Source organism: Leucopleurus acutus (genome assembly GCF_964270905.1).
Source record: "Leucopleurus acutus genome assembly, chromosome: 2".
NCBI classification, from domain to species: domain Eukaryota; kingdom Metazoa; phylum Chordata; class Mammalia; order Artiodactyla; family Delphinidae; genus Leucopleurus; species Leucopleurus acutus.
The window spans coordinates 21,530,988-21,558,269 of NC_139143.1; the positions used below are offsets into that span (position 1 = coordinate 21,530,988).

General features: G+C 47.5%; 1 protein-coding gene across 1 annotated transcript in view; it reads right to left on the reverse strand.

Annotated features, from left to right (window-relative positions):
• The window catches only part of SUSD4 (sushi domain containing 4), a 122,776-nt gene that overhangs the window by 13,049 nt on the left and 82,445 nt on the right, over window positions 1–27,282 (reverse strand). The window contains exons 4-5 of the mRNA XM_082860773.1: window positions 21,440–21,613; window positions 16,788–16,976 (exon numbers count right to left, since the gene is read on the reverse strand). Of these exons, the coding sequence (XP_082716899.1) occupies window positions 16,788–16,976; window positions 21,440–21,613 (363 nt within the window). The remainder of the gene's footprint in view (window positions 1–16,787; window positions 16,977–21,439; window positions 21,614–27,282) is intronic.

The window sequence follows — 27,282 nt, forward strand, 5'->3', positions numbered from 1 at the left end:
CATCAGCATCACCTGGGGAGCTTTGCCTACCTGGTCTTGGGTGGGGTCCTGGGTGTGGCCAGGTCTCTGAAGCTCCCCAGGTGATTCTCCTAGGTGGTCAGACTTGAGAGCTGGGGAGATGAATCTCCCTCCGTTCTCCACCTGCTGGGATGGAGGGCTTACAATCTCCAGTGGAGCGAGCGTGAGAATTAAGTTGCCACGGTTTCTGGTCAGAGTCTTTCCCTTCCACGAGGCCCTTCACTGCTGTCCACGGACCATCAGCTTTGGGATCAGCCGGGAGCTTGTTAGAAATGCATAATCTCAAGCCACATGCAAGTCCTACTGCATCAGGAACTTCATTTTAGCAAGATTCCCAGGTGACTCACACACACGGTCCAGTCTGAGAAGCGCTGCCCCGAGACCACGATGAAGCTTTGTAGCTGAGCTCAGCGGTGACAAGGAGAGAAAACTCGCTCTTCATGCCAGAATCTGGCCCTCAGCTGGCCTGGCAGAGCACGGGGAGGTGGTGGGAAAGCCAGCAAGTCTGGGTGTCAAGTCCAAAGGCATCATCTCAATACCAGCAGTGTGATATCCGAGCACCTCTCAGGAACCAAGAGCACGGGCGCTGCTCTGTACACGTACAGAACCAGCCAAAACTCTGCCTTCAGGAGTTCTGCCGGCTTCTAATCATTAAACTGCCGCTGCCCCCACCAGCGGCTGTCCCCAGGCTGATCTAAGTTTGGGTGATGATGCCAGGAAGCTGTCTGGCACCCTCCATGCCCAAATCATAGCTGTTTCCAAGGCTACGTCCAAAACCTTGCTTTCGGCTCAGGGAAAATCTATAAACATTGTACAGCACGTAACATTTTCCACTTTTGTTTTGCTGTAACAACACGGAAGGCCAGTAAATGTGTCCACCCATGGAAGCAAATGATGACAAGGCTGGGCTTTTGCTCATTTCCAGGCCTGATGGAGCACGGTGTTGACTTGCTTGGAGATGTGCTGACAGATCAAAGTTAAGATCAATATTACCCAGCAGCCCCGAGGGAGGGGCTCTGATCGGCTTTCCGTCTTGGAGTCACCACATTAGGGTGTTCCTGAAGGAACACACGACGCATCTGATGACGACTGTGAAACTTCAGTGCAAAAAAAAAAATACGGCTTCACATAAGAAATCCAAAGTGTGCCTAGTTTTGGAGACACAGTGAAGCCGCAGAGGAGCACACAGGTGAGGGAGCAGGTGTAAAACCGTGAGTTACTCTGACACGCGTTTCTGGGTACCAGTGAGGTGTCCTTCCTTCTTTGTAGTGACTCAAGCACCAGGGGCTAAGCCCGGTACAGCCTCACTCACCACGATGTGAAAATAAATCACAAGACATCTGTGGTGTCAAAGTGTTTGGATGCCTGTGAACATCTTCTCAAATAGGATTCCCACAGATGGAATGCCTGATGGTAATTGGGGCATCTTCAGTTTTTGAAAGGGAGAGAAATCGGGGGCTCAAGATGAAAAAGGTGTGTGTCCCCCAAGTTAACACAGAAAGCCCACAGGGAAGGGAGCATTTAGAGCAGGTGTCTCCTGCCTTTCCCTGCAGTCAGCAAACGCTTCCCCATGAGAGCATGCTGAATATAAAATGTTGCCGGCGTATTCCAGCAATTCTTAAGTTCCTTCTGCACAAACTGGACCAAGGTACTACATTGATATTAATACATAACGCATTGATGTTCCGAACTTCAAATTTTTCTCCCATAAATGTTTTCTTAAATTTCTTGCGCCTTCTCAATCTTATCTGTTAGCAAATCCTAGCAAATGAGGGAATAAATAATTGAGTACTAAGTTCACGATAATGGAAAGCAAGTGGTTATGCTTTATTCCTAGCTGAGTGCGAGTGCATGCGTGTATGTGCATGTGTACACTTATGTGTATGGTCCCATACTGTACAGAGAAAATACATAGCTATGTTTTCTGCTAGCAAAAGTGCTTCTAAGGCTTACACAGTATTCCTTAGTGTTCTGCAAAAAAAAAAAAAAAGAAAAGAAAAGAAAAGAAAAAACTCGCTATTCTGTGAAAAGTACCATGCTTTTCTGACATCTGAATGTATTTGAAAACTACTGGCTTAGAAGTCATGGACAATGAAAAAAGGAAAAAGGGGAAAAGTCAGCTAGAGGAGCAGGAAAGGAGAGAGTGTGAGAAAAGCCAGGAAGACATAACATCAGCGGATTAATGGAAGTTGCCTACAGGCAACTTTACATAGTGCAGAGAGCATTTTCTTGGGTTCAAATCTTGGCTCAAATACTTTGGAGCTATGTGACCTTGGGCACTTCATTTAACCTCTTTCTGAGGTAGTTTTAGTTTCCATCACCTGCAAAAGAGTAGCAACACCCACACTGCAGAGATCTTATCAAAATTAGAAACAATAGCTGTAAATCAAGCAGTGTCTGACATAAAAATAGATGCCCGATAAACAGATAGCTACTATTATTAGTAACTATATTATGTATGTAGTAGCTATATTATGAGCCAATGAGAGAATATGCAAGCAGAAAGGCCAATGACAACTTTGAACAAGCCCCTACCACGAGAGCAGCATACACGCCACACACTGTTCCACTTCATCCTAACCACAATTTTGCAGAGCAGATGTTGTTATGGCCTCATGTATACAGAGAAGGGAATCGAGGCTCAGGGAAGTGAAGTTACTTGTCCAAGGTCAAATAAATAGAAGACCTAGGATTTGACCTTAAGTGAGGCTTACTCCCCGAAGCTATGCTCTCTCACTGAGACTTGCTGTAGGGTTTTACGTGTGCACAGGCACAAGGGAGTGTAGGCCACCCAGGGACCAGATGTGACAGAATGGGTTTCTTGATCTGCTAAGCTGAGGGCTGTGCACAGTGGGGTTAGAGTTTGGAAAAGCTTGGAGCCTCTCGAGAGAGAAGAAAGGCAAGATGGGGGAACCCTGATGAACACAGAGCATTCCTGTTCCACTTGTGGGCATCAGCAGGATGCTGTGGACAGGCCAGAGGAGAGGCGAGCTTAGGACAGGGCTGTGGGTGGGGTCCAAGGATGCTGGCCAGCTGAGGTTTGGGAAGCTTTGAAGACGGTCCTTTAAACCTGACACAAGAGGTACAAGGAAGACACAAGAAGTATCTGCTTCTTCTCAAGCCAAGGCAAGGGGAGCACATGGTGTGGGTTGTGTTGTGTTCCCCCAAAAGTTCTGTCGAAGTCCTAACCCCAGGTTACCCGTGAATATGACTTCACTTGGAAACTGGGTGTATTGCAGATGTAAAAGTTAAGATGAGGTCATATTATAGTAGGGTGGGCCCTTGATCCAATATGATACGTATCCTTATAATAGGAGAAGAGACACACAGAAGGAAGAGAGCCATGCGAAGACACAGACTCATAGGGAAAACACCACGTGATGACAGAGGCAGAGACTGGAATGGTGTAGCTATAAGCCAAGGAATGCCAAGGCCACCTCTAGAAGGAAGGTGAGTCTCCGAAGGAACATGGTCCTGTCAACACTTGGATTTTGGACTTCTAGCCCCCAGAACCATGAGAGAAGACATTAATTATATTTTAAGTCACCAGCCTGTGGTACTTTGTTCCAGCAGTGCTGGGAAACTAGTACAGCATGAGTCTATCCTTGGCCTGGGAGGAAGTGGCCAAGCGCTTGGGCCAGGTCCACAGGGAAGCAATCAGCTAGAACAGGAAGGTTTCCCGGCTAATGTCAGAATGTCTCACTGAAATAACTAGACACCAAGATTTCCTCAAAGTGAAGTAAAAAAAAAAGAACCGTTTTACATGAAAGTGGTTATTTCATGAGCTATGCTTTAGTGGATGGAGTGGAATAAAAGCAATGCAGGAGGACAGCATCCCAGGGCTGGAACCTTAAGAGCTCCTTGGGGAGATACCATTCTTCTCTTTGGGTAGTGACGGCAGAAACCACGTTGGGGAGCCTTGTGCTTTGGGGACAGTAGAGAGTCACTCACAGTTAACTCCAAGGACCACAGGATCTTTGAAAAGGTCAAGTAGTATGGGAGAGTAAGGGTCCTCTTACATGCAATTTTAGTCATGGTTGTCTCTAGAACTCTTAACTTCCCAGCTTCCTATAAATTTACTTTTCTTCCCAATTCAAAAAAATTTCCCTTGGAATAAGATATTTATGGCATGAAAATACAGATTGATGTCGGCACAGTTGTTTGCCTGTGATCTCCTGAGCTAAGGACTAGTTTTAAAATCTGAAATCCAGTGTAACTGGCTTCTTTAAAGTTCCAGCTGTTTCCACCACCTTAATGCCTGGACCTGTTACCTCCCTTCCCATGAGTGGAAGAGATGGCGTTAGAAAACGCATTAGGTTCTCATCCATTGAAGAACAAACTGGCCAGCATGTGAGCAAAGTCCTAAACTTTTCGGCAGGAGCCCCAGGTACTGGGAGGAAGAGGAACGATCAGGTGAAGGGCCACCTCCGCTAAGCGCTTTGACTTTACAGAAATCTGGGCACAATTTAGAGTCGGGCACCATCTTTTTCCAAAAACAAAACCCCAAACAACAAAAAAATCCTCCTGTACAGAAAGAGAAAATGATTGTGAACACAGATATTATGTTATAGGTTCTAACAAAAAAAAAGAATGATGCAAGACGCCAAGATGGACACAGACAGGTGTGAATATTTTATCTGCCTATCATCCCAGACTTCTAATCACTTTAGGGCAAAAAGGGAACTCTGGGGGCTTTCCTGGTGGCGCAGTGGTTGGGAGTCCGCCTGCCGATGCAGGGGACGCGGGTTCGTGCCCCGGTCTGGGAAGATCCCACATGCCGCGGAGCGGCTGTGCCCGTGAGCCATGGCCGCTGAGCCTGCGCGTCTGGAGCCTGTGCTCCGTGACAGGAGAGGCCACAGCAGTGAGAGGTCGGTGTACCGCAAAAAAAAAAAAAAAAAAAAAAAAAGGGAACTCTGGTAACTGCTTGTGAAGAAAAGTGGGGTTGCAGGAATCCCCTGGCGGTCCAGTGGTTAGGACTTGGTGCTTTCACTGCTGAGGGTGCGGGTTCAATCCCTGGGTCAGGGAACTAAGATCCCGAAAGCCGAGCAGCTCGGCCAAAAAAAAAAAAAAAGAAAGAAAGAAGTAAAAAGAAAAGTGGGGCTGGGGGTGGGAACTGGGGAGGAATGACCCCCAAACCACCCTGCCGAATCCTTCCTGGTGACTCTGGGTCTGTAAAAGGCAGGGAGTGACTGAAGGGATTTATTACCTTCTGGGTTGCACCTGACTGCAAGACGTTTTATTACCATGAAATACAAGTCATCTAACTTTCCAGAGAGGAAAGAAGGAAATAAATCCTGCCTGGAGCAGGGATGGAGAAGATAGTCTAGAGTTTAAGGAAAAACACCAAGCTTTTCCCTTTTGTACAAGCCATCTATTTTCTGAGCGTGACAAAGTCACCCTCTCGGCATAGCCAGTGGCTCAAACCACTGGCCGCAGCTTTGCAGTTGCTTATTTGTGCGTTCCTTTCACTGACCTGACATTTAAACCTCACAAAATAAAGACCTCTGCTTGCACGCCTGTGAGCTTTGCAAAAATATGAGGAGACTACAAGGCAAAGCAGAAATACGTTTTGGTGAGAACCATGAACGCGGTGGCTGAAAGGGATTGGTCCCCACGCCCTTGTCCCCTCGAATCCAGCCTGGCCCGCAAAAAAGGGCTGAAAGACCTCAGATCTCTCTGCCATGGAAGGTTTGGAATTCAGACTAATTCAGAACACTGACCCCAGGAGAAGCTTGCGTGTAGGAGTCTCGTTTTATACCAGTGGCTTCCACTGCAGAAAATTTGCAGCATCCCTACGGACACAATCTGACACAGGGTTTCGACAGAGCCAGCATGAGGGGGCTTCCGATTTATTCCGTTTGCGCAGATTCAACCCCACCCCTGTGCCTTGCAACCAGGAGACGTTTCCATAAAAACATGAGTGATGGAGCCTGGCTTCAGATCCACCGTGTCCCCCTGGGGCCTGAATCTGCTCCAGGACAGGCTGCCTGCCCGGGTGAGAGCTGAGGGGTAGGGGCCTTGGGAGAAGTTGGGTCCGAGCCCATCTGGTGGGATCCCGTCTCTGAACGTGATAGTACATTGGGGCAGGGGGCAGCGGTTAGCCAAGTCCCCCGTTGGCGTTCTCTTCTTTCCTTGATTTGGTGAGAGAAACCAGTCCAGAACTCTGCCACCTTTGCTCACCTTTGGTGGGAAAAGGAATCAGTTCTCTTCTTTGATGTCAGTGTAAAATCTCTGAAATTGAATGAGGTTAAAAAAAAAAAATGATGATCCTAGGAGAGTTGGAGGGTTGATGGCTACGTGTTTCCAAGGAGGTTAAAAGGAAAGCAAGGTGGTGGGCAGAGCTTGCCGAGGGGCTACAGCTGGCAAAGAGCAGGCCTGGAGAGAGAGGCTGAGGGTGAGTTCAGGGCCATCTATCGGATCAGGAGTCATCCAACTCAAGAGAATAAGAGCCTGTAGTGTAGTAGCTGGGAAGCCGGAGGACTTGGTTCCACTTGAAAAATAGGAACTAGGTCTCTTGGTTTTCTTAGGATTTCTTAGTGTTTCTGGATTCAATATAGAAAAAGAAAAAAAAAGAAAAGAAAAGAATCATGAAGCTTCTTGATGCCACGGCACAATCTACTCTTGAATACAAGAGAGACGTGTGCCCGAGAAGAGGAAGTGCTACAGCGGCAATTACGTATTGTATAAAGAAAAGAGAGAGAGGAAAATTAAGCACAGTGATCCCTCAGAAATGCTGCGATGACACGCAGGTGGTTATGTTCTGGTAATCACTCTGCTGTAATGTATGAACAGTACATGGAAATAGTATTAGAATAATTTACTATTGCTTGTGAACAATAAATTAACCAGGCTGCTTGCTAGTTTGCATTTTCTTCTAAGAAAAAACCCCATGAGGGTCACAGGCAAGGTAGCTGTGATACAAACAGTGCCGGATACAGGAATGTTCATTGCCAGGAAACAGAACAGGAGAGGATGTGATGCCCTAACACGTGTGCCAAGATGGCAGAAGACATTTTCAGTTCACAAAGCGACCTCCACGTTGCTTCAGACAGGGCTTCTCCCTAGCCAGCGCCACTGACACATGACAGGGGGACGACCTGAGATTTCCTCTTTTCCAGGCCCAGGGAACACATCTGTCTTCAGGGAACTGAAGAGTCTCTTGTTTTTGAGAATAAGATGAGGAAATCCCGTAAGACTTTGATGGAAGTTGGGTGCCTAATGAGGGTTCGAAATTAGCCATCGACTCACATACTTGAAGGCTGGGAGTCTGAGGAGATGGAAGAATTCTGCTGTGACCTGGCAAATCACTTCATTTCTCTGGTCTCAAGTTTCTAAGGAGGCAGAGTTAAATGAATGATTTTCATACTTTACACTGGGAAGCTCTTTCTTCAAATAAATCTTAACTGGGAACGTGAGATGCAAGTATGTACAACAGTCCCATGGGGGGGGGGGCAGCTGGAACAAAGCTACCTTGGACCTGCTGGCTTCCTAGGGACCCCCGGGGTCTCAGAGCCTTGAGGACAGGACGAAATCACCTGGCCACGTATTTCCTAGCCTTGTATAATCCTCTCACATTTGGAAGAGAAAGAAAGGAAGGGTATAGGGTCAGATAAGCAGATAAAGAAGCCCTCTCTCCCTCTTCCCATATAGAGGCCCCACTGCTACACTGAGTAAACAAGAGAGAAAAAAGAACATTCACTGTTCCTGTCTTCATTGTCTGCTGACTCCATTTCATTTGGATTCAGCGGCTGGCAGGATCACGGGTGAGTCTGCAGGAAGCTTGAGAGCCCAGGAGAGACTGATGGAGACCCTGGTCCTGGCCAGCTGGTCTCCTCTGAATGCTGGGAGGCCTGGGTGGCTGTGGGTGACCAGTGGGTCGCTGCTATTATCACTCCACTTTTGGTGAGCAGGACTTGGATTCCTAATAGCAATAGCCCCACAGCATCTAGTACATCTCTGGTCGGTACCAGAGTCCTAACTGGGAAGGAGGGAGGGAGAGAGGGAAGGAGGGGAGGAAGGAAGGAAGGAAGGAAGTGGGGGGGGGAGGAAGGGAAAGTTCCCATGTTGTCCAACATTATATGCAGTGCAGCTTGGGCCGAATCATATAGTGTATCCTCCTCTTCCCTCTAAAATCTCTTCCATGATAAAAATCCAGGTTACAGGGAACATCAGAAGAGAAAAAAGTGGCCCACCGGCAGCTGAGAGATGATTCAGAAGGCAGGGACCTGGCCTCTCTCGCAGGAGCCAGCAGGGGCAGGAGAAGAAGCACAGCTGGGGAGTCAGGTCAGGGCTGCATCTTTTGAATCCTGGCTCTGCAATTTACTCCCCGAGGCCATGTTACCGGCCTGTTGACTGTCAGTGAAGAGGGGCATAATAATCCCTGGAGTTGTTTTAAAGCTAATAAAAGGCAAGTGAAGTGCCCGGTGCCAAGATGACCCCCAACAAACATCTATTTCCTCTCCCTGCCAGTTGCCTACGGGCGGTGAAGGCTCATGGGTTGACTGAATACGCGCCTCCGGGAAACTGTCAGGAGTCGTCCAGGGGAGAAACTCTCCCTTTGCTTCGCCCCCAGAGCCAGCGGAGGACAGGATGGCCTCTCCGGATCGGTGTGCTCTGGTTCGGAGCAGAGTCAGGGAACGTGGCGGCTACGGAAGAGCCTCAGAAATCAGCTCTTGCCACTCACTCCCTTCCCATCCAACGAAATGGACTCTCTGCAAGCACCAGAGATAGGATTAGAGCCCAGGCCCTAAGCTCCAGCAGGTACCCTGGGTCCTAGGAGCGCCTGGAAGAGCAGTGTGGGTAGAAAGCGCGGGCTCAGGGGGCTCCCTGCTGCACCGCTTGTGAGCAGGGTGACCTTGGGAAAGCGGGGAGACTCTCTGAGCCTCAGTTTCCTCATCTGCCGTTGGCACCATACTTAGTTCTCATGACGCTTACTAGGATGAGAGATCATGGGCTAAAGGTGCCTCCACAGGGCCTGGCAGGGAGCAGACATCCACCAACAGTCAAAGGAGTCAAAGGAGGCTTTAGTTACAATAGCTACACGTCGATGAGTACATATACCACGTGCCAGGGGAATGCAGGGAGGAACACGGTGCTCTCTACCTTGGAGTTGCTCCTAAGAAGATAAACTTCTGATCTGCTTCTCCCTGTTCAAGAATGTAAGTGAGGAAGCCCCCCCACCCGCCCCGCCCCCCGTAGAGGCAGTCCGGTGGCGCCAGAGCCGGGTTACAGGGGTGGGAACCTCGCTGGCAACCCCAGGCCCCGAGACCTCGCACAAAGCCACTCATCTCCAGCACTGCTGATTCATTTCCGCAAAGGGAGTGCCAGGGGGCAGTGCGTAGGGTGGGGGAAAGGTAACCCGGTGATGTCTAAGGCTTTCTAAGCTCTGAATTCTATGATCCATGGTCCCAATCAGCACCCATAAATCCCGCTGTGACTTGGTTCTGTCATTTCCCTTGACTGACTTAAGATTCGATACAGAAGTTTCCAGCTAATTAAGAGGTCCAGGTGGCCACTTTGTGGTCGAGGATGGCTGGGCAGGAAGGCGCGAGAGACCTCGCTTGTCTGGTGAGACGTGGCAGCAGGAGGGACACAGGTCCATGGGAGCACGTCTGACTCTGGTTTAGGGGATGACACAGCGACACGTGACCTCACCACGGACAATAATTTACGGCAACCTTCCTCGGACCAGGCCTGGACTCCTTTCTGTGCTTCGTATTTTCTTTTTGTAAAACGGGAACCACCTTGGCACAGGGTGGGCTGTGATTATCCCTTTGAGTGTTATCTGCCGAGCAGGGCAGGTCTTTTCTGAGGACGCCCGGGTTCTTCCTCTCTCTTTCTTGTTCCTACACAGGATCCATTTAAAGTCCCGAGGCGCTCCTGCGCGAAGGCAGGGCTCCTGGAGAGAGATCCCTGCCGGTACCTTTGCCTCCGGGCGCTACTTATACCAGAAACGAGTTTTGACTAGGCAACAAAGCACAATGAAAGGGCCACTCAGGAGCTGGGAACCCACCCCGTCCAAACTGGCTTTGAGTTTTGATCCCAAACTGGAACCTTTCAAGTAATTTCACATTTGACCAAACAGGGTTTTTCAGTTTCTTATTTTTCCTTCTTTTCTTATATAAGGATGCAGACCTAAAAGGACCCCTGGGCACTCGTAGGTTCTTAGGAAATCTGGCTGCTGCCTTTCCTTGTAATTGCATCTGAAACTGATTAAGCTTCCACCTCTGACCGTGTGAGCAGTGAAATGGATGGGAAGGGGCGGGGGGCTGGGAATTACTTTGGGCATTCTGAGTTTGGGGACTGGTTGGACTTAAAAACAAAACGTCTTGGATATTCAGCTTCTAATGAGGTCAGGTTTGCTTGTTCCTGGGAGAAATGCCAGCCATGAAGCTGAGAAAGTCCGTTGAAAGGTCAGCATTGGGGAAGCCCCCACCTCAGTCATGGCAAATGAAACCGTAGGCCCCTACGGTTCCTGGAGCGATTTATTTCTCTGTTTGGGAAAAGCAAACACACAAGCACAACAAACTCTCCTGGGCCCCGGGGTCCACGCGCGTGGTCCTCCTGGGAAGCCCGTGTTCCCACTGCCTTCGGCGTGGAGCCCAGGCACCACGTGGCAGACAATCCGACACAGCAAAAAGTGGCTCACCCTCCCCAGGTCCTTCAAAACCATAGAGACCCCCGTGGGAACCCCTTCCAGGCGGCCTCAGAGTAGGGAACAATCTTCTCCACCACCAAAGGCCCTGAAAACTTAGAAATGGAATATTCTGAGCTGAGCCCCAGCTGTGTAGAGTGAACTTTCAGGAACTGCACATGGGATGGGTGAGCCCAGCAGGCAGAGACCTCATGTCACTAGTTTGCCTCTGTATCCTCCGTGCCTTGCAAAATACTTGGCATACGAACATAAAAATTTTTACTGAACGCATACATGAATCTCACAGGCATTTATTTAAAATAGCATATACCACTGATTTGGGTTTCTTTCTTTTCAAACTCTAATCTCACTGAATGTTTGACTGGTCCTTTCTAGATCTGATCCCATCTTTTTCCCCAGAGGCTATTGAAAGAAGGACTTTTGCTTAAAGGATCCAGCCCTCTAATTTAACGGTTGCGAAACAGAGGAATCTTTAAGTGGGGAGGTCACAACCAGGGACTAAAAACTCCCAACTTTGGGCGTCAACCATCCGTCCTCCCAGCCCTTGCTACCTGCCTCAAAGATGCAGTCATGTGAACTCTGCTGTCGTTAACCGGCTCCCAGGAATTCCTGTCAACAGATACCCAGCACCCGTGTTACTACTTCCAGGACATTTGAAAACTTGAATGTGAATGGAGTGTTCTGTTACGTCAGGCTTTTGCATGGTTCTTCCCCATGCAGACAAAGCGCCCTTTTCTTCAGCCACCTGTAGCCAGCATCCCTTGCAGCCCTAACATCACAGTGTCTATGGGATTCTGGGGAGTTAGTACCACTTCCTAGACATGTGTCTGCAGCCTTGCCTGTAACCGTCTGTTGCATGCTTGGTTCGTTTACTTATTTTTATGCCCCTCCATATTCTCCTATATTCCACCTTCAAACCATTGGGCCGGCACTCCTCACACACACTAAGGCATGCTGCCTTGGCTACTGAGCTCTACGGAGCTTCAAAATGCAGTCCTTCCAAATGAGTAAGACGTTTCGACTCGTTCTCTTTTCTCAAAGCCCGAGCAGAGACAAAAAACACACTTCTGTTTGGCCTTCAGGGAAAAGACGCAAAAACTCATAGATCCCCAGACAGAAATGTTCATTTTACAGTTGCGATACCGCCTACCAGAACTTTCCTTTCCCTCTTTCCAAATGCAGAAGCACGCACGTGCCCTTTGGTTGAGGCAGCCGTGGGCATACGCGGCGCGGTCTGTGATGACGCTAGTCTCTAGGTAACGGGGTTTGTCATCTTGTTCTCCCCATTAGACTGTAAGGTCTTCGAAGTAAAGAATGATGTCCTCTTCTTTCTCTATACTTCCCCAGAGCCCAATTCGGTGTCGCTCTGTGTCTACCAGGTGTCCAATAAACACTGCTGACAATGTAAACAGAGTTCTTAGCGCTTACAAATGAGAAAATGCCCACATTCACTGTCAAAGGTTGTTTTTTTTTTTTTAAAAAGATTTCTTGGATTCAGTGCGTGTGTGTGTGTGTGTGTGTGTGTGTGTGTATGAAAGAGAGAGCAGTGAAAGCCTCAGAGATGAAGACGACCTGAGAATGGAAAACATGAAGACACACAGAGATAAAGAAAAGCACGCAGACCCACAGCGCGAAAGACCAGCACATAGAAACCCATGGGGCTCCTTCCAGGCTCAAATTTATATATTCATGTATTTTAAAATGACGTAGCCAACGCTGTGGTCCAAGATTTTGTGATTTCAGGTGTTCTACCCCACACAACCCGGCTGTGGGAAAACAGACAGAAGACGGGTGTCATACCACTCAATAAGCCAGGTGCCACGGCCCCAGGCCTTTGAAACACGTCACCCACACCTTCCTACTGGGCCTGGGAATTCTTGCCACCTTTGGTGAGGCTGCCAGAGTTTTTCCTTCCAAATTATGAAGTCCTTCATGAAGCCAGGCCTCAGTTACGGGATGGTTGACGCTGAGTGTGACAGCTGCCACTCCACACTGGCACCAGCAAAGCCTGCTCCATGCCGCTAGGGAGAGGAGACAGCACGCAGTGGAAGAAGCCACGCCGAGGGTTGGCAGTGTGGGCAAGTCACGCCACCCTCCAAGGCGTCAGTCGTCCGGTCTGCGAGAGGAGACACAATCCCTGCGCAGCCCAGTGGCTGAAGTGAGGCTCTGCTGTAACGGGGTGACTCGTGGGCACGTGCGGGGCAGCGGGGAGTGCCGTCTGCCACCCGGACTCACGGCCCCCTGCAGCTGGGATTTCTACAGGGAGGAGAATTGGACTAGAAGCACAAATCCCTTCCTGTGTGATAACTGTTTTAAATTTTTTGACGCTTTAAAAAAATGGCTATAAAAATATCAAATTGTAAAGAAATCAGAACCAATCAGATCACGCATACATAATGCACCTTAGTGATGAAGAGCATGAGCTTTCAAGTGGCAAAGACCCTTGTTCGAGGCCCCACGCCCCCACTTACTAACTGTGGGACCTTGGCTGAGTTGCTGAATCTCTAGAAACCTGGGCTTGCTCAGCAGTAACATGGGATTAAAAAACAATATTGTCCGGGACTTCCCTGGTGGTCCAGTGGCTGAGACGCCGCACTCCCAAGGCAGGGGGCCCGGGTTTGATCCCTGGTCAGGGAACTAGATCCCACATGCCGCAACTAAGAGTTCGCATGCCACAACTAAACAAGAAAGATCCCGTGTGCCGCAACTAAGACCCGGCGCAGCCAAATAAATATATTAAAAAAAAAAGTAGTACTTGTCTCACAAAGGCAATGGGAGGACTAAATGAGATACTTCGTCAAACATTCTGGTACACAGTAAGCTGTCAAGATTACTGGCAATCATTATTATTGTTCAGTACTTCCTCCCATTATCTGCGATTCATCTTATACAAACACAGTTAAAAGTATGCAAGTAACTGGGGCTTCCCTGGTGGCGCAGTGGTTGAGGGTCCACCTGCCGATGCAGGGGATGTGGGTTCGTGCCCCAGTCCGGGAAGATCCCACATGCCGTGGAGCGGCTGGGCCCGTGAGCCATGGCCGCTGAGCCTGCGCGTCCGGAGCCTGTGCTCCGCAACGGGAGAGGCCACGACAGTGAGAGGCCCGCGTACCGCCAAAAAAAAAAAAAAAAGTATGCAAGTAACCAAAATCTCCTCTGAACAACCACCACGATGTTGCAGTGTAAATGCATAAAGGCCCGGGTATTTTGTTCACACAGCCATGCCCAGATTCTCATTTAGTGTGACTCTGTACACAAGTCTAATAGCACTAATAATGATGGACACTTGATCGACCACCTACTGTGCACCCAGCACTTCACTAAATGTGTTACATTTGTTATCACACTGGACCCTCACAGTCCCACAGGTACAGTCATCTCCCGCATTCTACAGATGGGGAAGTAGAGGATGACAGAAGCTAAGCGACTTGCCCCAGGTCAAACTGATTAAGTAGGAAACTCAGGATGTGAACTCAGCCAGTCTGATGCCAACCCACGCTCTAATCAACGCCCTACAGCGCCTCCATGACCATCCTGGTGATTCCGTCTCCAGGCTTGTGGCAGGTTAGGAAAAAGAGCTCGAGGGGTGGAGGGAACTGAAGCGACAGGTACCGTGACACGTGATGGATTGATGGATTAACAGGGAGACAGGAAAGGGAAGGGGATAAAAAGCTCACAGAGAAAGGTTTCCATGGCACAGCTGTCCAGACCCAGTCATATCAGGGGTCAGAACGCCCTAATATATTATTCAAAGCCCCCGAGGGTGTCATGATTCCACAGCACAGTGTGATAATTTTCACTCCGCCATCAAGAAAAATCAAATTGTGTGCTCAGGAAGACAGAAAAAAAAATGAGGGGATGGGGGACCGTGGGTGATATATTAAAGGGGTGGGTAGATTCCCTCGGGACAGCGCATCTACGTTGAATACCATTTGACAATTTGCATAAATAAGGCACCGCCTTTGAAAAAGATGATACACTATTCAAGTAAGAGTTAAGGAAATACCAGCACCCGGGTGTCATCTGGATACTTTTTGTTCGTGGATCCTTACCTTTTATTTTAACCCAGCTTCTATGAAGTCTTGAGACAAAAAACCCTTTAGTCCTCTCTGCCTCTCTCAGTTTAGAATCATGTCTTTGGTGCCTTTAGCCAGGGTAGCACTTAAGGGTCTCACAAACTAATTGCATCAGGTAATTGAAAGGAACATGTATTGAAAATAAGGATGTAAATATTATTTTTTTAAAAATGGAGGACAAAAAGGTATTAGGTGGTCTTTTTGTCACAGGCAGCTGTCACCTGGACTTTTAGCGTCCCCTTCGGGCACAGGCCAGGCTGGCAGAGAAAAAGGGACTTGTGTTAAATCACACTTGTGTTAAATCAGAAGCCACTCATGGCTTCCTGTTCATAACCTTAGCTCACTGCCCCTTAAAGTGAGATTTTGTTTTATGCCTATTCACATTATATTCCCTAAGCTCCAGAAAAACTGCTTTCAAAGTCTCAAAATGAAGCTTAGAACATGATGGCTTGAAAGGTGTTTGAACTGAATTTGAAAAGATTTGAAAATAGCATTTAAAATTGATATAATTGTAACATGATACCTTTAACAGGTCCTCTAGTTCTGCTTATCTGAGCAGGGAGAAACCTCCAGGAACCAGAAAAGCCCCCATTCACCAGCAGCCCACACGCACCACGCTGGCCAGCGGTGTCCAGACGGCAGAAAAGCTGTTCCCAGTGGAAACAGGAGATACCCTTATCCCTCTAGGCTAGGGTTGCCAGATGTGGCAAATGAAAATACAGGACCCTGAGTTACAGTTGAAGTTCGGATAAGCAAAGAATACTTGTTGACCATGAGTAAGTCCCATCCAATATTTAGGACATGTTCACATTAAAAAATTATTCGCTATTTATCTGAGATTCAGATTTAACTGGGTGTCCTGTATTTTACCTCTCTCTACTGTGGGCTCTGACCCCCCTAGGAGATTTAGGATGGGTGGGAAGTAGGGGCGAGCGGGGGTTCCGCTTACCAGCCTAGGAGAAGAGCACCACTGACGGCCCCGGCTGGCATTCTCTCTCCTTCAAGCAGCAGGCTCCCCTCCCTTCCACCCCTTCCTCCTTTCTCTCTAAGGAGGCTCCCACGGCTCCGGCCAATCCATGGTCTTCCTTAGGAGACACCTCTGATCCCTCTGGCTGTCACCCCCCATAACACACCTCCTAACCTGACCTCGTCCCACACTGAGGTGCACGCGTGGAGGCAGACGGTGCTTGTAAGAACTTGTTTGTTTCTACGTTCTACTGTGTCTTGATTTGTTTCCCGAGAAAAGCTGCAGATGGGCTTTGGAGGGGCTCTTGATTAGAGATTTCCTTTCATTTTTTTCTTTCCCCGTATAGACCCCCCTCCCGCCCACTGTATTCAGATGCCAAGAAGTAAATTGGTGTTTGTTCCCCGCATAATCATAATTTCAAGACCTGAATTAAAGCGAGGGCTGAGCCACTATGCCCAGCTTACCTAGGAGAAGTTTCTATAGACCCTTATAGACGCTGGCCTGATCCCAGCAGTGGACACTCTGACCACCTCCCACCCCGACCATTCCATACTACTGATTAGTGGTCTTTAGTGAACCGCACTCAAAAATAATCACATATATTTAACAAAAACAAGGAGGCAAGATCTCTTGGTTTCAGGCTTCCAAGTGTGTGCTTGCAGCAAAACATTTAGAGCCAAGCCATAAAATGAATGGAAATAGGAGGAAACACTGACACAACAATAAAACGAGGGGTGAGATTAATGATGCCATAATACAATCTGTTTTCATTTGGTGCAGAGAAAATTAATTTTTGAAGACACTTCATTTAACTTTGCAATATTTTGCAGTGTAACCTTTGATGCTTGAAACTTTTCTCTTTCATCCCCTTTAAGCCTGAGAATGGGGAAAGCCAGTTTTATGTCTGGTTTTAAGTACTGCTTCATGGCAGACGATCAGGCTTGCTGCCTCTGCAAGCAATGTGTACTCAGGGAACAGAAGTTATTGCTGACCATAATCTCAGCTCTTTACCTCCTATTGAAACATCCACTTTAATAAGCCAAAATTCAACTTCCAAAAGAATAAGATGTGATACCTTCCAGAGCAAGGCACCGGGGTGGGCTGGACGACCAGATAAGGTTGTGTAAGCACTCGAGATACTCCGACCCCTCGAGTTTGAATCCAGGAAAGCAGTGATAGGAGATCACAGTTCCCACTGGGAAGGAGGTCTGGAACTCAGAGATGTTCACATAGCCATTAGAAGAGGCAAGCGGTCTCAGGCAGCCTGCGACGTGGGAAAGAAAAAGGGAAGTGTCTCACGTGGTCATCTTTGTACACCTCAAAGACAAAGCACTATATGTCTTTCGGTTTCCCCCGCTGAAAGTGTGGCATGGCCTCCGAGGACCGCACACCTTGGTCTTAAATGCTCAGACCTCCTTATCTGTGTACCTATTCTATTTCTAAAGCAGGCATTTGCTTGTATACTTGCAAGTGGCATCGAGAGGGTCAGACGAGTAGGGAAGTAGTAACGAGAGGTGGAGCTGTGGATCGGGACACCCCTAGCTGGTGGTTCCAGCCCTGACTGCATGTTAGAATCACCTGAGGAAAGTTCTTAATTAATTTATTTTTCATTGAAGTATAGTTGATTTACAATGTTGTGCTAATTTCTGCTGTACAGCAAAGTGATTCAGTTATACATATATATACATGCATTCTTTTTTATATTCTTTTCCATTATGGTTTATCACAGGATACTGAATATAGTTCCCAGTGTGATACAGTAGGACCTTGTTGTTTCTCCATTCTGTATATAATCACTTACATCTGCTAATCCCAACCTCCCACTCCATCCCTCCCCCCAACCCCCTCCCCCTTGGCAACCACAAGTCTGTTCTCTATGTCCATTTCTGTTTCATAGATAGGTTTATTTGTGTCACATTTTAGATTTCACATATAAGTGCTATAATATGGTATTTGTCTTTCTCTGTCTGACTTACTTCATTTAGTATGATAATCTCTAGTTGCATCCATGTTGCTGCAAATGGCATTATTTCGTTCTTTTTTATGGCTGGGTAATATTCCATCGTATATATGTACCACATCTTCTTTCTCCACTCATCTGTTGATGGACATTTAGGTCGTTTCTATGTCCTGGCTATTGTAAACAGTGCTGCTATGAACACTGGGGTGCATGGATCTTTTTGAATTAAAGTTTTGTCCGGATAGATGCATGGGGGGGGGGGATTGCTAGGTCATATGTTAATTCTATTTTTAGTTTTTTGAGGAACCTCCATACTGTTTTCCACAGTGGCCCCACCTACTTGCCTTCCCACCAACAGTGGAGGAGGGTTCCCTTTTCACCTGAGGAAATTTTTAAAAACACTAATGCCCAGACCTGTGCCCGGGTAGGTATCCAGCCTAGACACCCCTATCTTTTTTTAAAGCTCCCCACATAATCTTAAAGTGCTATCAGGGCTGAGAACCACTGAGGTGCCACAGAGGGAAGAGAGACTATTTCCTGTTTCAGCAGCGGTGGTGGGCAGCTCGAGAAGGTTAGGATGCAGACTGGGTTCCACGGCAGCAGATAACGGAACAGACACCTGCCTGACGCAGTGCAATGAAAGTTTTGAAAATCCCATTGTGTTTTAGGTGAAATAGGAAAGTAACATGTAACGCAGTGGTTCTCAAACTTGAGAATAACCCAGAGAGGGCTTGTAGGACAGACTGCTGGCCCCCACACCCAGAGCTTCTGGTTCAGTGGGTCCGTGTGGAGCTCAAGGATTTGCACTGCTACAGGTTTCCGGGCGCTGTTGCCGTGGCACCAGGCTTTGAGCAGACGTGCTGTAGCGAGTTTGTGCACCATGCACAGAATACTGTGTACCATCCGAGTGAGCGTGAGGCCTCGATCCCTACTTCTGTAAAACAGTAGCTGCCTTTTGTCCTGGAGCCTGTGCAGCCCAGTGGAACATTCCCAGTGGCACAGCAGCCCACGTGGTGTGGCATCTGCTGTGATTAGTGAATTTCTTATTGGCTTCAGCAGCTTCACTGGAGGGAATAATGACCCTGCAGAGCTGTGCTCTTCCCGGGGAGAACTAATTGTGTGTGAAGTAAATAATAGATAATGGAAAAACCTACTTTCCCTTCCAATCACCAAGCACAAACTGTATCACTCAGGCACTGCAGCAGATGACGGAACTCCTCTCTTAAGATGACTCTCTGACACATTACAATACAAGCGTCGAAGAGCTGCGTATTCAGCGAACTGCTCAGGTCGGCGCCTTAGACTGTGGTGTCTGTGTCTGTATCAGAGCAGACACAGACAACGCAGTGAGGGGTGCAGAATGTAGGAGGCATTCACTCTGGGGTCGTCAAGGGTCAACCTGCACTGCTGCCTCCTGGTGTCCTGGAGCCCCGCAGACCCCACAGACCCCAAAGATCCCTGCCCGGAACAAGCCACACTCAGGATGGACCAGATCAGACACGCGTGGTGCCCAGCCATCCTTTTGGGCAGTCCCAATGGTCTTAAAGGATTTTTTTTTTTCGGAGCTGAAAATTAACACTGTTCATGGCAAAAGTGAAATGTGTGAAGGGAGTTTGGCAATCAGGCATAAACAGGATCAGTAACTGAGAAAAAAAAAAAAAAAGATCAGCAAATCAACACCGACAAGGGAATGTGTTAGAACCCTGAGCAGGGTTCCAATGTGTGGGCACACGTGACTGTGCCCCTGCCTCCTTCTGGGAAGGAGTGTGGTTCTAAGCTACCCATGTGGATAGACTGCATCCCCTAAGTCAGAAACTAACTCTGACCCACAGGGAGCAGGAAGCATCGGCACATGGATCTCTAAAACACAAAGTTCCGGGGAAAAAATGGCCTTGGAACGGTTCCCACCTCCGACCCCAGAAGGAGAGGAAAGGGGTTGGAACACGTGCAGCCAATCAGAGAAGGAACGCTATGCTCACTCTTGGTTGGAGGACAGCCTGTCGTAAAAATACAGTAGAAAACTGACTTCGACTCAAGAGTTGAATGTGATTTCTATTTGCACTTCGAGATAATAGAGAGACGGTTCCTCAGGCTGTAGCCCCTGGATCTATAGGTACAAATAAAAATTACAGGATGAAATGCCCCTCGAAGGGCCAATTATATACCCCCTGGGGGCTCGAGAGGTGTCAGGCTGTCTAAAGCAACCCTGCTGTGCCCACGCGGGTGGACGGCAAGGTGCAGGGGCTGGAGGGGGGTATCAGGGCCCAGACCAGGGGCACCTCCTCTGTGGGGACCGAGGGCTCTGAGGAGGGCTGAAGGTGGGCTGTGGGCTGTATTGCTGTTTGAAGACGCACACCTTTCAAGAGCGGCCGGCCAGCTCTTTTGTTGCTGCAAAAAACATCGAAGCTGTGTTATGACTGAGATTTAGTAAGGGGTGCTAGAGGGGAGGGGCGAAAGGGCACAGACAGAGCAAGAGGCAAGCCTGCACCTGAACTCGTGACAATGACACCCCAAGATGTCTATCCCCATAGGGCATTTAAAAAAATCATTGGGGTAAAAAGAACCCCTAAAGAAGCGTACTGTATTTAAGGGATGTAAAAGGAAATTGAAAGGGTGGGAGAACCGAAAGACAAGTGGAAAATAGGAAAGCGAGAAGGGGTTGGAGTCTGAAATAATTTTCTTGGCCTTTACTCGGATAGCGCCGCAGGACTGGAACGAATCCATGGTTAATAAAGTTCATTTGGATAAACAGCCCTACCTAAAAGCCGGCTGCTGATTCTGTGGAGAGTCTCTAAGAGAGGAGAAATAAATCACGTGTCTCCTTTAAGAATGCAACCCATAACACGCTAAACAACCCAGAAGCTTCTGGGGAGAAATGCAGGAGGGTGAGGACCTGGGCTGCCTCTGTCCTCCTAATCCCGAAGCCTTTGTTTCTTCAAGGGGCCGTGACTCTTAAACTCTCACATAAGGAAATGATTTATTTCCAACTATGGGGTACATAAAGCAATATCAGAGTCTGCCCGTCATGATTTCCAAGCAGAAAGTTCACATCCGTCTCAACTTTAACATGCCAGTGCTTTTGGTGTAAATAAGATTGCTAGCCTTCTCCCTTGGATTATGAATTATGCATGGGTTTCTTAGTCCTTTGGTCCAAGTCACATGTCAAAAAATAAAATCAGAATTAATGGGAACTCGAGGGCTTATTTTCACAAACAGGGGGCCCTCTGTGTTGGCCCAAGCAAATTTAAAAAACGCAGGAGGATAAATATTCATCGTATGGTTTGGATGAAATTTGAATTTGATTATTTTTCTGCTCCTCATGCATTATAAAAAAGGATAACATTATTACGAGAAAATAGCCTCTGTAAGATTGGCTTTAAATATATTCGCACCACAACCGAAATCAGTATAAATGCTGTTATTTCCATTAAATATACAATAGTTCATCGTTGTGTTCACAGCCCAGTTACAAGGCTCCTAATTCTGCAACGACTTGTGGTTTCTTAGGATAAAGGAGACATCCAACACACTAAAGAATAAGGTATCTCCCATTTAAACTTTAAAGCTGGGTGTATAGAGCTGGAGAGAAGCACAGGGAATTGTGGGAAGATTCCAAACACAGAACTGTGGTGATCAGAGTGCAGTACAGCTGAACCATGGGGTGTGCGTGGCTTTGTGTTTCCCCCGTCATCCTATTAGAGAAACGTGTACCCGCTCCACAATCAAGTCTGAAAGAACAGCTGAGAACCACAGCCTCAGCCCCATACCTTGACAGATGGGCAGATGGTCCCACGTTCCGTCATCACGACATAATGAAGCCATGTTGTACAGGTCAGGGTACCGGATCTTGAATCCTTCGTGACAAGTGATGATTAATTTATCTCCATGTCTGTATGTCTTGTTATGAATCTCGGCATCTTCAATTTGTGGAATGCGGCAATCTGCAATTGCGTAAAAAGGACACATTATTTTTGGAATTCAAACAGTTGTGGTTCACAGCTTCAGGAGAAAGCTCTTATTTTCACACCTGGTCTCAACCTACGCAGCAATCTGATAAATGGTTCTTTATTTATCGCTAGACTCAGGTCCCAAGGGCAAGCAGCAGAAGCTGCAGAACCTGCTTCACAGAGAAATAGGAAGAGGGGTCGAGGTCCAGGTCCAAAAGGAACCTTGTTTTCCGCCCGCGACACTTTACACTTTACAGTTGAGCTTACAAGCAATTTTGGAAACGAGTGAAGAAAGACAAAAGCTGGGGATTCACATGAACTATCTAGCTGGTTGCCCACTTGGCTGTGTTTGTGGACCGTGCACTGCACCAAACAGCCTGGCTGGCTGCTCTCGCCTGGTCCTCCCGCCTCTGCCTGTGGGGCGAGGGCCTGGGCCTGATAAGAAAATGTGCTTTGCAGAACAGCAAGGGGCCGAGCTGGGGCTGCATTTGCTATTAGCATTTCCCATCCACCTTATCTGTTTTTAAAAAGATAATAAATAGAGCAGCACATACTACTGCCTATATCACAAAAGACTGAGAGAAAGCAACTGTTGCCTTTGAAAAATGGAATCAGAGCAGAATGCAGGTGGCTGGGAGGGGAAGAGGCCACGGGGTCAGGAGAAGGGTGTTGGGGGGTACAATCATGCAACAAAATGATTAAAAGAGAAAATAAAACTAATCAATCGTAGGGCTTCCCTGGTGGCGCAGTGGTTGAGAGTCCGCCTGCCGATGCAGGGGACATGGGTTCGTGCCCCGGTCTGGGAAGATCCCACATGCCACGGAGTGGCTGGGCCCGTGAGCCATGGCCGCTGAGCCTGTGCTCCGCAATGGGAGAGGCCACAACAGTGAGAGGCCCTCGTACCGCAAAAAAACAAAAAAAAAAGCAAAAAAACCCTAATCAATTGTAACTATCCGCTTCTAACTCTAGCTACCTCCAGTTTACCCTGCGGGCCAGTCCACTCTGCGCTGGGAAGTTGGGGTCCTGCTCCCTCTGGCCCCTCCCCCTCTAAACACCGCCCAACTAATCCCATCTAATTTTTTTTTAAAATATTTATTGGAGTAGAGTTGATTAACAATGTTGTTGTGTTCGTTTCAGGTGTACAGCACGGTGATTCAGTGATACGTATATATGTATCTTTTCAAATTCTTTTCCCGTGTAGATTATTGCAGAATGTTGAACCGAGTTGCCTGTGCTATACAGTACGTCTCTGTTGGTTATCCATTTTAAATATAGCAGTGTGTACACGTCAGTCCCATCTGGTTTAAGTCACTTTGTTCACCATGTGTCTCTCTTCATCTCCTGTTTTAAAGTCTCTGATTTTACACGCATATATGCTTGTAAGCATGAGCTATTGATTTATTTCTACTTTTAGAGTCAGGTAGATGAGTTATGTTTCCAGTTTGCTGCTTCTTAGTTTTTTGAAACAAGGCAAAATTTAAAAACAGCACTTTGATGATCATAGAAGCTTCCTTCAGAAATTTCTCAGTGGGTTTCTCAGCCACTCCCCAAAGCCTACTGAATCCAGAATAGGTTGGAATAGTATTAATAGGAAGTCTGACCTTCAAGTTCCTCTAAGCTTTGAACGGTTAGCTCTAGGGTGATGAGCCTCTGGGAAGCCTGAGGCAGGTGGCTGGCCTGAGGATACCTCTGCGAGCTGGGAACTTGGGTAGCTTTCAAAAGAGCATGTCCCAGGAGCTTTGATGTGCGGTTGAAGCTGGGTTTACTGGGGGCAATCTGACAACAACGGACTCCAGAAAACAGAAAGTTAGTGACGGGAAAGCCTCGGGCAGAAGAGGCCTCCCAGGCAGAGCAGGGCCCTGGCAGCTGAGAGCGCAGGGGTGGCGGCCATTCACCATCTCCTATGAGTTCTCCGGAGGCAAACGCTTGCGAGCCCGGCTCTGCCTTGATCTCAGCCCTCGTTCCCACCATTAACTTGAGAGCAGCGACTGTGTCGCCACTTCCCCTGACGTTCCCTCCGTGCCTCCAGACCTTTGTACACACCTGGCAAAGAAAGGCTGAGGGAAGCCATGTGGACCTTTGCCCGAGAACGCTGTGCGCCTGCAGCCCCCTCGAGAGGCTGATTAACAGGCTTTCGGGGCAGTCCTGGCAGCTAAGCCTTCCCCTGAGGAAACCCATCATCAGCTCTTCCCTTTGCCTATGGATTTCAACAGAGAGAGTCTTGGCTGGAGAACTGGGTTCTGGTTTCAATCTTACTTCTCATTTTTGTGTCTCAGGCTACAGAAAGAGGTTTTCTAACTGTTCATGTTTAACCAATAGTTTTTCTGCAAGAATAGCTGAATTCCTCCCAAATCAATCCCAGAATAATGATGACGGGAGTCACAGATAATTGACAGTTCTCTGCACACCACTGCTGCCTTCTTCTTAATGGAAAATGTGAATTACATTTTTTTCAATATCGCTATGCAGAAATTATTCACAGCAAATAAAAACACATTTGTCAAGGCATCGGTCTGTAAAATCTGGGCTGTAAATAGATCCTGTGGTAGTAACTTATATGACTAACAGTTATTTTCATGGTTGACTTAAAACTTATTCAAGAATTAACCAGTATACTCAGGAGGTGGCCAACCGGTGGCAGTAAACTCAATGGACAGAACTGGCCATTTGGACACTGTGACATATGGACACCGGCTGACCAGGAGCGGAAGCACCCAGCCTTGTTTTCAAGAGTGGCTTCTCTGCATAGTGGTCTATAGTATAGAATGCTTTGAACTTCTAATTAGAATGTCACGTTTCCATAGGCAGGAGCCCGGGAATAGAGGTTCAAAGGGAATTCACAGCCTCCCAAATGCGAGTCATTATGTACTCTACTCAAAGAAGAGTCAGCAGAGAGAGTGATATAGGGCCAATTTACTATGTGAGTGGAACCCCATATCCACTGGGGAGTCAACAGTTGGAGTTCAAACTCCACCAAGGTAGAGAGGCCAGAAGCGGCCGTGCCCTCCGCGTAAGCACAAAACTCAAACAGACCATCTCTAACAAAGCCTAACCTAAACCTTGACAGGAGAAAATACCATCCAGAGCCTTTCTAATTATTTTTTATCCAGAATGTCTGGCACCTAATCCCCCCAACTGAAGGAGGGTGAAGTAGAAAGAAGGCTTTGGAGTAAATACATGTCCTAACCAGTTATCGGTAGCAGTCAACAACTCTGGACCTTATTTCTCTGGAAAGAAACAAACCAGGATCTTTAGTCTCTGAAAAGAAACATGCAACCTTCATCAATTCTAAAGTTTCATATAGAAATAACATGATTTTCTATAGCACAAATGCATCCAGCTGACACAAAGAATTTGTAAAAACTGCTTCAAAAATGTTGTTACCAAAGAAATATACCTATGAAAAAAGGTCTATCAAGTAGAATCAGGTCAACAGTCAAAACTTTTGTCTACAGGGTATCAGTGGGCACTTTGGAGATAAATTTGAGGGATATCAAAAGCTTCCATTCCAGAAATCATTTTTTCACCAGCCTATCACTATCATTATTTTTGTATATTGCTACTAGTAAATGAGGTTTTAATATGATAAATAAATAACAGAGTGGATAAAAGGCCCTAAGGCTGTACTACACATGTATACCTACGTACAAATCAATTGATCAGATTTAGTTGCAGAGAGCAGAGTCCTAAAGGATGGAGCAGGAAAGAGAAAGAGGAATTTTAAAGAATATGTGCCATGTGTTAGATTTACTTCTCTTTTATTTAATTAATTTATTTATTTTTATAAATTTATTTATTTAATTTTGGCTGCACTGGGTCTTCATTGTTGCGTACGGGCTTTCTCTAGTTGTGGCGAGCGGGGGCTACTCTTTGTTGTGGTGCGCAGGCTTCTCATTGCAGTGGCTTCTCTTGTTGCGGAGCACGGGCTCTAGGCACGTGGGTTTCAGTAGTTGTGGCACACGGGCTCAGTAGTTATGGCGCACACGCTCTAGAGAGCAGGCCCAGTAGTTGTGGCACACGGGCTTAGCTGCTCCGCAGCATGTGGGATCTTCCCAGACCAGGGCTCGAACCCGCGTCCCCTGCGTCGGCAGGCGGATTCTTAAGCACTGTGCCACCAGGGAAGTCCCAGATTTGTTTCCCTTTAAAATATTAGTTATACATGAAAACAAATCTGATTCCTTAAAAATGTTATGTTTCAACATCAATATGCCCCCCCAAAGTGTTCCTAGGAACATGAATACATGATACTCACTCAGATTCACAATTCATATTAGCATATTAAAGGCTCTGAAAGCCTTGCTGTAAAGAATTCTACTGGACCTTGTTTAAGCCAGCACTTGTAAAGCTGTTCACTCATTCATTGAGTTATTGAGTACTTACTCTAGGCCCAGTACATTCTAGGTGCTAGGGATAGAGAGAAAGTCAAGTATCTTACTCTTATGGCATTTGCGATGAGGGAGACTGCTAACAGGCAAATTATCAGGTAAGTGAGCTAGAAAATAACAGGCAATGATCACTGCTATGATGAACACATAACGAGGTAATAGGATAGGAACTGACTTCGGCACTCCTTTAATTCGTGTAGACAGGCAAGGCGCCTCTGAGGAAATGACTTTTATTAAGCTAAGACCTAATGACAAGAAGAATCCAATCATGTGTGGACCAGGAAGAAGTTTCAGTCAGAGGGAACAGCTACTACAAAGGCCACGGAAGAGCTCAGTGTCCTTAAAAACACAAAAGAAGATCAGGGACTTCGCAGGCGGTGCAGTGGTTAAGACTCCATGCTTCCAATGCAGGGGGTGCGGGTTCGATCCCTGGTCGGGGAAATAGGATCCCACATGCTGCACAGCATGGCCAAAAAAAAAAGGCTAATCTCATGTTAAAAAAAAAAAAAAAAAAGAAAATCTGTGTGCCTGTAGTAAGCAAGAGGGAGATGGAAAGTCAGATCATCCAGGGTCTTGTAGATGAGGACAGGGGATTTGGTTTTATTTTAGTGTGGCGGGAGCTCCTGGAGTTTCTAATGCATGGGCCATGACATGCTCTGTATCACGTGGGTACATGCAGCAAAGGGCTGGCCTTGCCAAAAGGGAGTTCTGGCCTTTGCCCTCAGCTCCTGGGAATTAACCTCTAAGCCCTTGGATTGCTCTACCTGAGATGAGTATCTTTGTGCATCTGGAGCTTAGCACAGACCAGATAGTCTATGCTAACAATGTGACTTAGGCCAGGGAACGGTGGTCCCCACAGTTATCAGCTCTACTTTTGGAAGAACTGGAGACACATAAGTGGCCAACTATGTCCACATGACCAAGCCCCAGTAAAGATGCTGGACACCAAGCCTCAGGTGAGCTTCTCTGGTTGTCAATACTCCGTGTGTTTTTGTTTTTTTTTTTGTGGTACGCGGGCCTCTCACTGTTGTGGCCTCTCCCGTTGCGGAGCACAGGCTCCGGACGCGCAGGCCCAGCGTCCATGGCTCACTGGGTCCAGCCGCTCCGCGGCATGTGGGATCTTCCCGGAGCAGGGCACGAACCCGTGTCCCCTGCATCGGCAGGCGGACTCTCAACCACTGCGCCACCAGGGGAGCCCAACTCCGTGTGTTTTGACACACGTTGTTGCTGGGAGAACAGGCGCTGTGTGTACAGCTCCACTGGGAGAGAGCAACTGAA